General features: G+C 40.8%; 1 protein-coding gene and 1 pseudogene across 1 annotated transcript; both read left to right on the top strand.

The window, feature by feature from the left end:
- Nucleotides 1–1,583: 1,583 nt before the first annotated feature.
- LOC130139490 (uncharacterized) lies at nucleotides 1,584–5,275 on the top strand. Its single transcript, XM_056316617.1, has 5 exons — nucleotides 1,584–1,940; nucleotides 1,980–1,996; nucleotides 2,057–3,603; nucleotides 5,104–5,135; nucleotides 5,222–5,275. The coding sequence occupies exons 1-5, from the start codon at nucleotides 1,584–1,586 to the stop codon at nucleotides 5,273–5,275; spliced, it is 2,007 nt and encodes a 668-aa protein (XP_056172592.1).
- A 3,590-nt stretch (nucleotides 5,276–8,865) lies between these two features.
- LOC130139489 (acyl-coenzyme A thioesterase 2, chloroplastic-like) lies at nucleotides 8,866–16,403 on the top strand (annotated as a pseudogene).
- Nucleotides 16,404–17,432: the final 1,029 nt, after the last annotated feature.

Raw genomic sequence — 17,432 nt, 5'->3', positions numbered from 1 at the left:
TCCTATATATCTTGTTGTAACTGATGTTATATTAGAGAGGAGCGACAAAATTCAAACTAAACAATAACATGGCGATCAATTTTGGTTATGTGGAACAGATAGAACATTTGAGGCTTCCTTGTACTAAGCCTCTCGTAGAAGATCTTTCTGAAGCTTTGGCTTTAAAACATTTATGCTTTGGCTCGCGTCTTAATTAGAATTGTGGTATTAAGAGGTTATACATGGACTCAAAATTAACTATTTAAGATAGACATTCTCGTAACTAGTTTTAAATGTTAAGATGAACTTTTTTAAGAAAGGATTTGAGATGTTTAGTATTTGATTTTGCCGCTATAAATAAGATTAAGCTGTCCCTTCAGAATATACCTTTTGATTTTTTTCTTAAAATATACGATGGAGTTTACACGGCTTCAAATGTCCGTCTGCGTACATGTTTAAAAGTCAAGCTTCGGTCAACAAAAAATAACATGCAAATATCTTCTTCGGGTTAATTTAAAAAAAAAGCACCAACTTTAGGTCGAGGGACAATTTTGGCCCGAACTTTTTTTTGTTCCATAAAAAAACATCAACTTTAGGTCGTGGGACAATTATGGCATGAACTTTTTTTTATCCCGTAAAAAAGCACCAACTTTAGGTCGAGGGACAATTTTGGCCCGAACTTTTTTTTATCTCGTAAAAAAGCACCAACTTTCACTTAAATCCCAAATCTGGCCCTTATTGACTTAAACCATTGATTTTCCAACTTGACTATTTCACCTTAGCAATAAATCCACGTGACTTGTTGACTGCATTTAAAGCATTATTCATTGTCTTATTCTCTGAACCACAGCTTGAAGAATAACGGTGAAACTATTCGTCTCCTTCACTTCACCGGCAAGTCAAAAATATCTTCAGATTGAATCTTTCTAGCCAAACTTCATCGTTTTGTCGTAATATGAAGCTATAGACCACCGCCCGTCGACAGACGCCATGGAAGAGATTCGCCAGGTTCACCACCATAACTTTTTTTCTCAAACAAGGGTAACTTCAGACAGAAAGTCAATGGGGGGCCAAATTTGGGATTTATATGAAAGTTTGTGCTTTTTTACGAGACAAAAAAGAATTCGGGCCAGAATTGTCCCTCGACCTAAAGTTGATGCTTTTGTATGGGACAAAAAAAAGTTCGGGCCAGAATTGTCCCTCGACCTAAAGTTGGTGCTTTTTTATGAAACAAAAAAGTTTGGACCAGAATTGTCCCTCGATCTAAAGGTGGTGCTTTTTTTTTTGAAATTAACTCTATCTTCTTCTCATGACGATAGGAGTATGTTCATATTGTCCAATCTAAGGGAAGGGAAAAAGAAAACGACAAGCGCTACACGAAAGAAAAAGAAAAAAGAAAATCTTAATAAAGTGTCACTTACTCACACCACTCACCGAAGCACAGGCAGAACAAGGCCAGTGCTCTCTGCACGTGCTGCTTCATCCCCCGTAGTCCCCGTATATAGTCCCGAGCATCGAACCTCCCCAACATCACCCACCCCCCACCGCCTAACCATTTGTCTTTATATTAGAGAGGAGCCATACCCTTCAAACTAAGTGAAAACATGGCATTGAGCTTCATTAAGGATTTATGGAACAAATGGAACATCCGAGGTTTCATGATACTGAGCCTCTCACTTCATATCTTTTTGCATCTATTTGCACCCCTCAGAAGGAAAACAAAGAATTCGCGCCTCACCTTCCTCTTGTGGTTGGCCAATTTGATGGGTGACTGGATAGTTGTGCTCACGGTCAGGCTCATCTCTTCCGACGGAGGCCATCCGTTCGCTCATGTAACTAAAGTAGACAACGCACTTCAGGTATTTTGGACCTCATTTCTCTGGTTACATCTTGGCACTCCTGGCACCATCATTATCCTCACTTTGAATGATTCACGTTGGGGACAAAACTTGCTCAGTCTTGTCAATCAAGCCGGTACCACCATCTATATCTTTGTGAAGACATTTCCGAGCGACAAGTCGCTGCTGATCCCAACACTATTGGTGTTTTTTGCCGGGGTCATAAAAATCGCTGAGAGGGTACTGGCACTTTATCTCTCAAGTCTCCAAAGGCTCAGGAAATCGATACTCTTACGGCACAAGAATTCTAATTCCAAAGAAAACAAGTCAGTTCTTAAAACGCTAAAAGATGAATTTTCTGATGACGAGCTTCCTGAGAGCATTGTGGTGAAGCATGCTCACTGCTTCTTTCAAATCTTTAAGGTCTTCCTTCCAGATCTCATGTTCTCATCTCAACATCGCAATGATAGCCGCGATTATTTCCACAAAGTTTCTGCAGTCAATGCATTAAGGGTGATATCGGTTGAACTTCAATTCTTTTACGAGTTGCTCCACACCAAAGTATTGGTAACACGTTCCAAGTGGAGCTACTTTTTCCGCTTCATAGCCTTCACTAACGTTGTGATGGCTTTCGTCCTTTTCAGTCGCTTGAAGAAGCATCGGTTTCCCGTACTCGATGTGGAAATTACTTATTGCCTTCTTATCGGGGGGATTGCTATTGATGTCATAGCTCTGTTCGAGCTCGTTTTCTCCGATTGGACTGTCGTTGAAATCATGTGTCACAACATAAGATCATCTAAACTAGGTTCATTACTTCACAAGTTGGTATCCGCCACGGATGGCCTGAGGAGGCCCCGATTCATCACATGTGAAGTAGATCCTAATGCCAATGTGCCTTACGAGGTCTTAAATACACCGCTTGTGTTTCGGAGATGGTCCGAATCTATCTTTGCTTGCAACCTTTTATCCGAGAGTTTGAAGTATAGTCTAAGAAAGAAGTATAATCGCAATCGGCATCGGGACACCTTTTATCCGAGAGCTTCAAGGAAGCCCTTTATTAAGGAACTATGGATTTTCATCTTTGGGGAGGTGAAACGTAAATCCGAATTCGCGAATGATCCGGCAAAAGTGAGGAAGATATTTAACGCTAGAGGTGATTTATTTCTCAAGAGTACACCGGGGGATTTCGATTGCAGAAATCTTTTAAAATATGTCACCAATACTTATTACAATGACAATATTATAGCGTGGCATATTGCTACTGAAATCTGGTACCACAAAGAGAAAGTCACCCCAAAAAATGACGAAAGGAAATTCAGCAAGATCCTTTCCGATTACATGTTGTATCTTTTACTGAAGCAGCCAAATTTAGTGTCCGCTGTGGCAGTGGCAGGCATTGCCCAAATGAAATCAGTGGAGATATTCAGCGAGCTTCGGAGACTCCAAAATTTGATCAAAAAGAGAACGGATATGAATGAGCTATGCGACAAATTGTTTAAGGTTCCTATCGAACAACCGCATGAGGGTGATTCCCGCCGTTGGAGATCCCCGCTCAAGGGAGGGTTACGTTTGGCCCGAGAGATGGAAAGGCTCCGGGAAAGGAAGTGGGAGGTGATGAGCGGAGTGTGGGTTGAGATGCTGTCATATGCAGCGAGTCATATTAAGGGAGAGGCGCACGTGCAGGTGCTGAGCAGAGGTGGAGAGCTTCTTGCCTTTGTTTGGCTGTTGATGGCTCATTTCGGCTGTCTCCACAAAACTGGATGGGGCATGTATTATGAGCCCTGGGGTGAGTAATTTCATCCACATCACCTGTCTTACTTACCATCCTCACGTCATTTCTACTGGTGTTTTTATGAATAGAATATACGTGTTTCTGTATCTTCATGACTTATGCTGAGAATTGATGTGTTTTCGTTCCTCGTAGTTAGGCTTGCCTGTGTCCACCTGTACTAACAGTAAATAATCGGTTTCATACTGATAATTCTATAAATAAATAAAAAAGAATATATTGAACCGGGCTTCTTAAGGAAAATGACAGATTGTAAATTTACACAAGGGATAGTAATTTTTCATAGAAGGGCTGTTTATTCAGGAATATTGAATTTCGTTCTAATATCTAAAGACTCAAATGTGTAAGAGCATCCTCCATCGTCAAGCAATTTAGACCTCAAAAATTCCCGTGCCGGCCCCATCCTAAAGTTTGGGATATTTTGGGATTGAGCGTTAGTCTTCTTCGGGTAGAACAGATTGAATTGAAACTAACTCTGCATGAGCTGTAGTAATGCCTCTTGGGTTCAGTTCCTGAAATTGGACAGATGGTTTAACGGTGTGTTGATATCATAGTGATGTCCTCATTCAAACTTAATATGGATATAAAAGGGATAAGACCATTTTCTGTCTCGCAGGTTATTCTAGCATATGTTCACTAATTGGCTGAGACACTGTGGTAGTATCTTTGTGAATATTTTGAGAATAGCAAATAGAAATGTAGAAAAGAAGAACGTATGAGGCGTGTAGACACCATCCTCAAGGATAAGTCCTTTCACAAAGTGCAGAAGGTGTGTTGCAGCTATCCTCCAGAACATAAATAGCGTGCGCCTCACTAATTGGTAATGATTAGGTCATGCATCTTTTATTGTCCTACAAAAAAGTTTTCAATAATAAAAATCCTCTTGGCTCTATTCTATAGTACCGCAACAAGAGCTTTTATCCAATTCAGTGACCAAGTTGTAAACACTTTCAGAGTTTAGTAAGCTTTTTGAAAATTCTTAAAGTTCATGGACCTAATTGAATGCAATAGGCAGGTTTTTTTTGTTTAACAATGTAATTGCCAGGTTGAATGCTCATAGTTTGTCTCGTTGTTTTGAATTGGAGTTCTTCACATCCCTTTGACCGCAATATATGCTTAAACATGGCTTGCGCAGTGTAATTATCTTTCTTGATGTTTTGAATTCTTTCCTTGTATAAAGGCTTATATCACTGCTTTCTGGCACATGTAAATGACTTAGAAAGCCTTGTGCTTAACTGAATAATATTGGTCTTTCCTCCTGAAGTATTTCTTCTATGAGATTAAGAATATGGATGACTCGGGTCCATGTAAATGCTTGTATCATCTAGAATGGCATTACTCCATACTACAGGAGCTAGACTTGATATTACTTACTTTCGGGCCTTTAGGGTCCTATTACTCAAGAGTTAAATAATATTGCATGTTGCATCCATAAAAAGTTTTGATTATTCAGTGGATAATTCACTCATCTGAATTCTGTCTGTTTTTTTTTGGCAGCTGATTCAGGATCTGATGGCAATGATGCTATGGTGATTTGATGGACTCTTACTTTGTCTCTGCCTGAATATATTTCATAGGGTAGACAAACTTATTATGCTATTTTGTTCTGTTGCAGAATGGAGGTGAAGATGATTCAGAATCTGATGGCGATGATGCTATGGTGATTTGATGGACTCTTACTTTGTCTCTGCCTATATTTCATAGGGTAGACAAACTTATTATGCTATTTGTTCTGTTGCAGAATGGAGGTGAAGATGATGAAATCATTGTTGGTGAAGATGATGAAATCATTGATGTTGAAGATGATGAAAATCATTGATGATGGAGGAATGCTCTGTGAGTTCAATAGAACTTGGTTCTATTATAATATTGGCTCTTACTTTGTCTCTCTGTGTGTGGAGCCGTGGATTTTTGTGTTTGTCAGTTCTTTTAGTAACTTTATTGCAACTTAAGGAGCAGGTCTTGTTGTGTTCTGCAGACCCTGCGCTGCATTTGGGGGATTCTATCTATCTTATGGGGCTGAGAAGAAGTCTCCAAGCAACATCAAGGAAATCCACTGTAAATAATCCTTGTGCTGCTCTTAATATTGGCTCAGCTGATTGTCCAAGATATATGCCCACGTACAAAGTGAATTTAGATGTTGATCCAATGTCTTGTCGCAAAATCCCATTGTAGGAGGAAATTTATGTGTTTTTTATTAGTTGTTTGATTGAATTAGAACACTTGTTCCATCAAGTTGCTTAATTTATTTAACTAGATTGTGTTGTTCTCGTGAGAAACTTATGGTATGCTGGAGTCCTTGCTTTGTGTTTGTGCATTAACAGTTTTAAGGGCACCTAATAATTTCCTCATAGCGCATTTTCGTTGTCAATTCTCATATCGTGTTCTATTCTTAGTATGGACACAACGAGGATGGTAATGTTACTTTAGAGGGGCAATGATTCTTGACAATGTCAGTTGTTTTTGAGTTTGACACCCAAAAAAAAAAAACACACACACACAACCCGATCCCGACCCGACCCGACCCGTCTCTTGAGGTATATGCTGAATAGGGTCTCGGGATGGGTCAAGCGTGACCTTGTAGGTTTTGGGTCGAGTATCATGAAAGCCCGACCCATTGACACCCTAGACGAACTAAACTGCCATTGTCATTCTCGTAAAGAAGCCAATTAACTAGCTATTCCTCCTAAAATTTTGTACCGAATAATTGCTTTGGAAGAAATACATTTGAAATGAAATAGCTATTTCTTACATACAAAGGACCTATATTTTCATGCGAGATCATAAATTTTTAGTTGGTGTAATTTTACTCGATTGGTCTCCGACTCTTCTTGGTTGAGAGCGCAAAATATGACTTCGTATATTATGACAGACATGATTTCAATTATACCCATGAGCTTTTGCAATAGAGTCAATTATACAGACATAGATAGATGGCATCCAAAGTTGATGCTTAAACGCAATTCGCCTTCTTCATAAGCAGGACACCATTAAGCCAATTCGCTAAACAAAAACAGAGAGCCAGATACATATGATGACAAATAGAAAAATCTATGGCATTCCAAGTCATCGTCAAGCAATTCACAGACCGATTTCATGAAATGCAATATTATGTAAGAATCACAAATCAGCTCTCTAATTTGGGATATGTTCACTTATCCAGAATGCTACATTACATAGCACTATCAACACCTAAGCCCCATCTGCCAGAGTCCGCTTCGAAGTGCTGATGTACATAACTGCAATAAGTCATACCAGTTAGGAACGGTCCAAGCCAGCAAAGATATGACATAAAAATCAGAAATTCTGAATACATCATGACCATTATTTCCTCAAATAAAAGCATCGCCATACTTGTTTGTCAGCTTCCCATTGACATACTCGTCTGTGTGTACCATTGCTATGTTCATATATCCATCCAGGCAGGCTAGAATATCTGCAAAAAACTCCAACCCATCAGAACATATAAAAATAACACACAAATTCAGACAGCACAAGCACTAAGGCTTACAAATTTACCAGAAGGAGACAAGAAAAAGCTCGGTCAATGGCGCGCAGGCACCGGCTTTTTCTCTGTTAGGATTTACTGCAAATTGTACATCGAGGAAGTGCAATTGAGAAAATGATGGCACGAAGCCCATATAAAGGGTAGGGTTAATACCACGAAAAATTTTAAACTGGTATATTTGTGACAATTTTACCTCGAACTATTTTTTTGACCACAAAAAACCCCAAACTGGTACGTCTGTGACAAATTTACCTCGAACTATTTTTTTGACCATAAAAAACCTCAAACTGGTACACATGTGACAATTTTATCCTGAACTAATTTTTTAATATTATTTTTTATTTTTCGAATTTTTTTAATTAATTTTTTTTATTTTTTCTTTACTTTTTTTTTCCTTCATCTTCAACCTCTAGCCGATCGCCGGTCCGGCGACCGGCCAGAGACGGAAGCTGGCAAGGTCGGCCCGCGGCGTTGGCAAGGGTCCGGCCTCGCCGGCGTTAGGCGAGGTCGGCCTCGCCAGATCTGGCAAGGCTTGACCTCACCGTTGTAGGGCGAGGCCGACCTCGCCGGCGTTGGGCGAGGTCGGCCTCGCCCTACAACGGCGAGGTCGACCTTGCCCAACGCCGGCGAGGTCAAGCCTCACCAACGGCCGGCGGGGCCAACCTCGCCGGCTTCCGCCTCTGGCCGATTACCGGACCGGCGACCAGCCAGAGGTTGAAGATGAAGCAAAAAAAAAAGTAAAGAAAAAATAAAAAATAATATTAAAAAATTAGTTCGGGGTAAAATTATCACATGTATACCAGTTTGGAGTTTTTGGTGGTAAAAAAAATAGTTCGGGGTAAATTTGTCACAGGTGTACCAGTTTGGAGTTTTTTGTGATCAAAAAAATAGTTTGAGGTAAAATTATCACAAATATACTAGTTTAGGGTTTTTCGTGGTATTAACCCTAAAGGGTATTTACCTATAATCCTCTTATTTTTCGTGATAAGGCTATCGGAATATATCGAATGGCTTTCAAGCAACAGAATCTTAATTTCATATGGCTTCACTAATTTATCATCAAAGATCATGAAGTTTGAAATTCTTTTTGAAGTTTGAGGTGAGCAAATGGGCTGCCGAGATCTCAACCCATAGATCATCCCCGACTAATTAAAGTTTGAGACAAGTAGTTAACCGCACATAGGATTCAGTAAAATACTAAAAAATGAGGATGGGAAATATTCGGAAACTCAGCATTATCGAGCTAAATCGAAATTTTGTTGAAGATTTCTCCTAACACAGAGAGACCATGTTGAGAGAAGTACCTCGACAATCGACACCAGAATTCAGCTTGACGACAACCGGTCTCCTGCAAATAGATTTCAGGAAATCCGCAGGGATTTTCATGGTGGCCGAGCCTCTCTCCTCCTCCTCTCATCCTCCTAATCCTCATCCAGTGCTTCCTCTACCTAAAATAGGAAGATCGATAATCGTAATTCAATCAAGCGGAAAAGAAACCAAAAATTGCCAACTAATTTACACACAGAAAAGGCTCATGAACTAACAAAATTGATTGCAAAACTTAGAATGAACGATGCACTAAAGAGTCCAGCTATCCGGGTGAACTTACAGAGGGGACACCAATATGGATCCACTGAAAGAACCAAAAGATTAGAGGTGACATCCTCTATGACAAATTAGGTGGTCAATCTATCATCCTGCATTTCTGAAATTTGTTCTCTTACACTTGATTTAAGTTATTTCTTGGAATAATGGATGGTGATCCTTTAGGTGAAGAAAATCAAAGAATGGACAGTGATAATGATGAAGAGGAATTAAAGATTCATGTCCAATTATGTAGATTTTCAACGGTTTTCTTTTTCTAGTTTGATTTTGAGAATGTTAAAAAGTTCACTTTAATTGCTATTTTCCTTTCTTATTTCTTTAATTTCCCTTTTCAACCTTTTGTTTTCCTCAGTAATGATTATTAATACGAACATTATCATTACGACATGCATTCAATCTCTATATATAGCTTTTCTTAATTTAACGTCGCACAAGCTGGTTTGTTTAAGAGAATTAAGAAAACAAAATTTATTGATCTTTTTTTACTATAAGTTATATATGATTAATCAAAATATTTCTTAAATAATAATTTTTACTTCTTTGTCAATCGTAATCTCCGTACATCATATTGATAGTCAAACGTCCCTCAAACCGTCTCCTCTCAAAGCTTCCTCCTTTCGAGCCGTGGACTCGCATCGCCCGATTCTCCACCACCACGAACGACAGAGCCTCCGCTTCGACGGCGAATGCGATTCCGGTGGCCTCCACCGCTGCTCCGCCCTACGAGAGTTCTCCGCCCATCGATGCCGGATCGTCGATTCGGAAGCCGATCAGCTTGTGGCCCGGCGTGTACTTCTCCCCTGTCACCAATGCCTCGTGGTAAGCAAGATCCATGATATTCGAGGCGGTCTGCGATGCCGGTGCGAGCAAGAGTGCTGCGTCTCCGGAGAGCGAATTGGTTCCGAGGAGTCCGTCTCGGAGAAGGACGAGCACTTTCTACAAGTTCTCTAGTGATCATGTGCTTAGAGGGCAGTATAGGAATCCTAGGAATGAGAACAGGATGGGGAAGTTGGTGGACTACATGCTATGAGGTGAATAATCTGAGCTTTGAACAACTATTGGTTGGTGACAAAAAAAAAATTTCTCGTTCTGAACGTGGTGCTATTTATACTCTGCGATATTTTTCCAGCTTAAGTTTCTCGGTTTGAATGGTGGTTCGATGGTTGAACTGTGGTTTTAAGACAATTTCGAACGTTTTCCGCGGAAGATGCATTGCCTGTGATGTCATTGACAATACTGATGCCGAAGCGCGATAGAAAATTTGACTGAACAAGAAAATTCGACAGAAGAACAATTCGTCCTCCAAATATGATTATCAAATCAAAAATATCCAAGTCTGATAAAACGAAACCCTAAAACAAGTTTATATATCCTCAAACCTAACCCTACTAGGATTAGTAAACATCAAAACGTAAAATTACGAAACTGCCCTTTACTAAATTAACCCATAAAAAATACTAAAAAAATAGAAAAACCCATCTAAACGACCCCGAATCGCGAAAATCCATCGTTACTTGTAGCCTTTGGCTACAAGTATTGATCAGCACGCCGTTTCGCTTCAGCCGACCAAATTTGAGCTCAATCCGACATCGTTGACTTCAAACCCGCCGGTTCGTCCAGTCGCATAACGGGTCCGCCGGTCTCCTAAGTGCATCATCCTCCCCTGCTAGAGAAAGATTCGCCCTCGAATCTGCTTCGTCTTCATTGTTGTCAATCTCTTCAGGGTCTTCTTCCTCTTCAGTGTAGTAAGGTGACAAATCTGCTACATTAAAAGTTCTAGAAACATTGTGCTCACCCGGCAACCCAGGTGGCAACTCTTCCGGTACGACATCAGCAAACTCCTCAAGCAAGGGCAGAATTTGGGTAGGAATTTCGGGACTGTCAGAATTCCGCTCCATCACTACAATGGCAAAAAGCCCAGGCGCGTTCACTGCCTCTTCTTGAAATTCTGACATTGACAGTAGATTATTCTTCACTTCCTTTCTCAAATCCGAAGGACCTAGGGTAACGGTTCGGCCATCCTTCTTGAATGCGTAGGTATTTCTGAAACCATCATGCTGTGTCTTTCTGTCAAACTGCCACGGCCTTCCCAATAAAATATGGCAAGCATCCATTGGGACTACATCACACCACACCTCATCGATGTAATTTTTTTCAATTGAAAATTGCACAAGACACCTTTTGCTCACCTTCACCTCGTTCCCTTTTCTAAACCACGACAGCTTGTATGGTTGATGATGATATTCTGTTTTCAACCCCAACTTTTCCACCATAGTTGTGGACACCACATTCTCGCAACTCCCACCATCTATTATCATGTTGCATACTTTTCCTCTACTAGTGCACTTAGTATGAAAAATATTATGTCTAAGCCACGAATCATCATCCGCTACAGCAACATTTAATATTCTTCTAACGACTGGGGACTCACCAGAATCAGCATAGATAATCTCTTCCTGTTCCGCATCCGCATCCGCATCCTCTTCTTCGCCTTCAGATTCATCATAAACTGGACCTTCATCAAAGACTGGATTATCAACAAGTGTCACAATCTGTCGGTTCGGACAATCAGCAGCAAAATGCCCAAATCCCTGACACTTGAAACACTGCTTGGCTGCAGTTCGTCCCCTGCTAGTTCCAGCACTATTCTGCCCCTCGTTGGATGCAGGTTTAGAACTCACATCTTTAACTGTGATCGGTGTCGAATTTACTGCAGATGTTCTCGCTTTTCCTTGGGATTCTTTATTTGACCACTTGGAACTGCTGCCTGACCACTTAAAATTACTGCTCTTTCTTTTAAACTGCCCCTCCACCTTAAGGGCTAGTCTGCACACATCCTCATATGTCCAATACTGCTGCAATTGGACAACATCAGAGATCTCATATCGCAGCCCTGCCAGATATCGTGCAATCGTCTACTCGTCTTCCTCTGCCACATCACAACGCATCCGCAAGCGATCAAATTCTTCTGTGAATTCCTCAACTGCTTTATCATCTTGCTTGACGTTATGATATTCGATAAATGCCTCTTGCCTATAATGGGTAGTCAAAAAAAATTTCTGTAATAACTTTTTCATCTTCTCCCAGCGATCTACCTTCGGCTTGCCCTCTCTAGCGCGTTGCTTTTTTTACGTGTTCCCACCAAATCGAAGCATGTTTTCGCAGCCTGATAGCCACTAACTTCACTTTTTGCCCCTCAGTTAGGTCTTTGAGATCAAAAATCCGTTCTACCGTATGCAACCAATCAATAAACTCATCAGGATGAGCCTTACCATTAAATTCGGGAATCTCGATCTTCATTCCGAAATTTTGAGAAGAGCGCTGATTTCCAGGTCGTACTCCTCGATTCCGCCCCTGGTTCATAATCCCAAAAGGGTTTACGTCCTCCTCTTCATCATCGGATGGATCCTCAGATTCTGCTTCTTCTTTGGATTGAACGCCCAACCTCGCCTCCGCAAGTTGTCGCTCCAAATCCTGGATTCGTCTTCTCTGTTCTTCAATTTCTACGTCTCGCAGATCTCTTAGACGCGGTTGGTCGTCTGCTTCAGGAACGCCTCCACGCCCCCGGCCACCACGAGCCCGCCGCCCACGACCGCGATTCTGTTCATCCATTGATTCAAGCAACCTGTGCTCTGATACCAATTGATGCCGAAGCGCGATAGAAAATTTGACTGAACAAAAAAATTCGACAGAAGAACAATTCGTCCTCCAAATATGATTATCAAATCAAAAATATCCAAGTCTGATAAAACGAAACCCTAAAACAAGTTTATATATCCTCAAACCTAACCCTACTAGGATTAGTAAACATCAAAACGTAAAATTACGAAACTGCCCTTTACTAAATTAACCCATAAAAAATACTAAAAAAATAGAAAAACCCATCTAAACGACCCCGAATCGCGAAAATCCATCGTTATTTGTAGCCAAAGGCTACAAGTATTGATCAGCACGCCGTTTCGCTTCAGCCGACCAAATTTGAGCTCAATCCAACATCGTTGACTTCAAACCCGCCGGTTCGTCCAGTCGCATAACGGGTCCGCCGGTCTCCTAGGTGCATCAAATACTAGAGTAATGCAGTTAAGTGGTGCTTTGACAAATTCCTGATATAAAACTGACTGATGCTGGTGCTCAGTCGGTGGGTAATCAGCTCTAGTATTCTGCTATTCTTAGTTTGAATGTCAAGTCTTTGTGTGAATAATCTAGAATTGGTCTTCTGGTATTAGAGAGAAGTTCATTTCTCAAACAAAAAAATTGAACATGCTTCTACTTTTCTGCAAGCAGTACCTTGTCTCGAAGATATGTATATGTGCATATCTAAATACTCATCAATCTTTGTCCATATCAAGTTCTTCAAATAGAGGCTTAATGCCTAAGTCCTCTAGTGATTAGCGGTAGTTCATATAGTGTGGGAATTCATTATTAGAATTGCGCACAACAGAATATCCCATTGTATTTAGCCTCTTTACTTTTGGAACAGCATTGCTCCAGTGACGATGGCACCACGAGGCCTCTATTACTAGTCACTGCTTCTGTAGACAGGATGGTTCTCAAGAGGCTAATCCATATTGACGCTGACTTGAAAATAGCGGGAGCTGTTACATGGTTTGGGCGCTCGTCAATGGAGATCCAACTGGAAGTAACTCAGTCCACAGAAGGTATTATATGAAACAGCGCTTCCAGTTTATGATAGTATGCTACTTTCTCCCCTCAAGTTGTTGACATTGCTTTGTTCGCTTATTGGACAAGAATATACATTTCCATCTGCTGCCGCTAAGCAGTTGCAGGAGTCCTGTTACTCCAGATCCCGAAGGATGGTATCACTTTGGTGGCCGTGCCTTAAATATTTGTTTATTCTTTGCAAACCATATTTACTCTTGCATCTTTTCTTTACTCTACTCCTAAAAACTATGGATAAGTTGCTAACTTGCTGGCATCCAGCATTCTCTTGTTAACAATAAAAAAGCAACCCATCCAAACTATGGAGAAGCTTGCTAATCAACATCCTCTTGCCAAGAAGTATTGGTACAATACTCAGATGTGAGATCTTCATAAAGTTATCCTTTCCACGATATACTCTCATTACTGATCCATTCTGCGGTTTACCGTAAACTGGTAATTTCCTGCAGAAACCCGGTATTCATCAGATTCAGTTGCACTTACCGCCAAGTTCACATTTTGGCTTGTATTCTAATACTGGGAAATCAGCTCCAATTAACCCCCTCTCACCAGAGACAGAGAGAGAAAATTACTTTGGCAAGAGGCAGAAAAGACAAATAAAATGAGGAAAAAGAAGAGAGAAGAACGTAACAGAGATACTAAGGTGGAGGACTTGTCCAGGTTCCAGGCTTTACTTGCCGAAGGTTGTGTCTTCTGTGATATGCCAGCTCTGACGGACAGAGATAGCATTCTGATAGGAGACACTCGTTTTGGGAACTCATTAGTATGCCAGCCACAAGGAATATCAATGGGAGGATATTTGGAGGATTTTTAATGCGAAGGGCTTTTGAATTGGCCTTTTCAACCACATATGCCTTTGCTGGTGTGGTACCGCGGTTCATTGAAGTTGATCATGTTGATTTCGTGAGACCTGTAAGTACTCATCCTACGCAAGATGTATTTCTATGTCTAGGTGCTGCTGTTGCATGACTTAGCTGCTGAGTGTGGATCTGTGACAATAATTACATGATATATCAGTTGTTACAGTCTTCTATAAGCACGGATTGTCGTACTTGAGCCTACACTGTTGCAGTTTGATCTATATGTGTATAATTATGGATCTGTTAAGTGGAATCATAACATGAAGGATATTATTTTTGGGATGTAGGTGGACGTTGGTAATTTTCTCCGCCTCAAATGCTGTATCCTGTACACGTACCTTGACATTCCAGCTGAACCCCCGATAAATGTCGAATTTGTGGCCCATGTGATGCAACCTGAGCTCAGGTCAAGCGAGGTACTAGTGGCCCATGCGTGTTACATTTTCCTTTAGCAAATTTCAATACATTCCGCTACTCTGATCAGAAGTCAAAGGATGCGGTGGTTAGGGGCTTTATCTATTTACTCCCCCCTTCTTTTGGGCCCAAACTATCAACCATCCCTTAACATAATGATCGTGCATAATAATATTCAAACAGAGAAACAAGAATGAACTGGTCACCTAGTTGGGGGGAAAAGTGTCAAAAAAGTCCTAAACCTTTTGCATTTGTGCCAATTTAGTCCCAAACCTTTTTTTGGTGCCAATTCAGTCCTAAACCTTTTGCATTGATGCCAATTTAGTACAAAACCATTTTTTGGTATCAATTCAGTCCTAAACATTTTGTATTTGTGCCAATTCAGTCATAAACCTTTTTGTCTTTATGTCAATTCAGTCCTTCCGATCAATTTTGGCCGGATTTTGCTGACATGGATGCCGACGGCCGATCACCAGCGCTGACGTGGACAACTTTTAATAATATTTTAATATTTTTTTGAATTTTTTTTCTCCTCCCCTCACTCCTTCCTCTAGCCGGTTGCCGGATCTAGTGAGGTCCAGCCTCGCCCAGCCATGGCGAGACTCGCCTTCACCGTCGCTGGCGAGGGCGAGCCTCGCCAGTGGCCGGCGAGGTCCTCGTCGGCCATTGGCCAATCGCTGGTCCGGCAACCAGCTAGAGGAAGGAGGGAGGGGAGGAGAAAAAAAAATTCAAAAAATATTAAAATATTATTAAAAGTTGTCCACGTCAGCACCGGTGATCGGCCGCCGGCGTCCATGTCAGCAAAATCCGGCCAAAATTGGCCGAAAGGATTGAATTGACACAAAGACAAAAAGGTTTAGGACTGAATTGGCACCGATACAAAATGCTTAATATTGAATTGACACCAAAAAAAGGTTAAGGACTAAATTGGCACAAATCCAAAAGGTTTAGGACTTTTTTAGCACTTTTCCTCCTAGTTGGGGGCACTGAAGTCTGCCCATTCGAGAATGAACTAATATTTTGTCAGACTTGGCTTCAGATCACCATGTCTTAGATACTCCTAATAAATTTCTATCATTTCATCTATCATCCTAACAGGTGTCAAACAAATTCTTACTTCACATTCACTGTACGTCCTGAGGCCGTGAATGATGGATTGAGGATTCAGTAATTTGTCTAATCCACGGAAGAAGAGGCGTGGCATGTCCTTGAACGTATGGATGCTGAGAGCTGCTAGACTTCATCCTGAATGCACTTCTCCGGTGATTGAATCGAAAGTCCATTACTCGCAGGTTCAATGATAATTAGCGGGGGACTGAAATTGATACTCAAAAAGCATGAAGTGGACAACATTGCCAAGCAAAAGAGGAACTCGGGGACATCAGTTTAGTTGGGAACTTGACAGATACCTAACCCACTAAACGTGTATCGACATTGCAAAGTCCAATTATTTACCACTTCTGAGAAAGTCTCACTGCCCGAAGAGATAAACCAACGATTAGCAAGAAGTTATGCAGGGGCACCCCGTATTGCTGAATAGAGTGCCTACTCTGCATAGATTAGGCATACAGGCATTTCAACCCATTTTAGTGGAAGGACGTGCTATTTGTAAAGATGCCAAGTAAAATGATGTTGAGAAATAAGAGCTCCTGTCCATTCACAAGGACATGGGACTAAACATGTCACTGATTCTAATATATGGATAGTAGCAGGAAAGTTGTGAACTTCCACATCTGCTGGCAATAACCTTGTACTATGTTCTGCGTCGATATGTGCGTGTTTCTTTGTTTTGTGACGGAGTTGTTTTGCTTGTCTTAATGCTAGGTCAAGGAACTACACGCTCTTGTGTCGAGAACTATGGGAGTTCTTCTGAGAAGGCTTCTTCACGGTGGAATTCTTTTGAGATATTTGCTTCGAAGCAATTGGTAAGTCAACATCCTTCATAAGATAATCCATCCACGTTTCGGATTCAAACCGGTGCGATAATCTGGGGTCGGAATTTGGTAGTTCATTGCTACCTGGTCCGGTCACATTTATTAGCCGTCTTATTAGATGATTCTCTGCACTGTTCGTATCGGATATCTACAAAGGGCGAGGCAATTGTAGCGGGACTGCTTATGCTTATCATATTTCTATCCCTGAATGATTGGAAATTAGGACGGAGTATTCTTGCAATCATTTGCAAGAGTTTTTTTTGGTCGAAACCGTTTATTAGTTTTGGCATTTGCTTTCTTAGGTCTTCAAATCCCTCATAAACAAGCTCCTGACATGATCAATTGCAAAATAACACTAAATGTACTAAAAATCGTATACAGAATAATTGATTTGGAGAGATGTGACATAATTTTATTGGATACTAAATATGACCCGGTAGTTATAATGTCCACATGCAATCGGTCCTATTATTTAACATGTCAATTTGTAAAAGAATTAATCATACTTCGCATTGTTCATTATGCGATTAAAACCGGGACAAGAATTACAATCATAGAAATATATTTTAAGGCGATTCTCCCATCCCTTTCTCCCTCCACAAACATAAATGCACACACGTGCACCTCCACGTTTGAACCATATATTTCTTTCCAAATGATATTACTGATCTCGATTGATCTGCTGCATTAGAACAAGCACTTAATCACTCGATAAATTTCCTGAAGGTTTTCTTATAAGATTATAGGACATTGATTTCACCTGCACGATTCCAATCACCTCGGAGAAAAACACGATCAAAGCCACATTGACATAAATCATTAGTA

The sequence above is a fragment of the Syzygium oleosum genome, unplaced genomic scaffold (genome assembly GCF_021117445.2).
Source record: "Syzygium oleosum isolate NSW1041296 unplaced genomic scaffold, Sole_v2.1 Sole_v2.12, whole genome shotgun sequence".
Taxonomy (NCBI): Eukaryota; Viridiplantae; Streptophyta; class Magnoliopsida; order Myrtales; family Myrtaceae; genus Syzygium; species Syzygium oleosum.
Note: the sequence above shows the minus strand (reverse complement) of the source record. Positions and strands in the feature narration are given on the sequence as shown.

Excerpts from the sequence above, each read along its gene's own strand:
- LOC130139490 (XM_056316617.1), top strand. The coding sequence starts at position 1,584 with ATGGCATTGAGCTTCATTAAGGATTTATGGAACAAATGGAACATCCGA. Across the intron at positions 3,604-5,103 it reads CATGTATTATGAGCCCTGGG|CTGATTCAGGATCTGATGGC; the intron begins GTGAGTAATTTC and ends TTTTTTTGGCAG. Across the intron at positions 5,136-5,221 it reads CTGATGGCAATGATGCTATG|AATGGAGGTGAAGATGATTC; the intron begins GTGATTTGATGG and ends GTTCTGTTGCAG.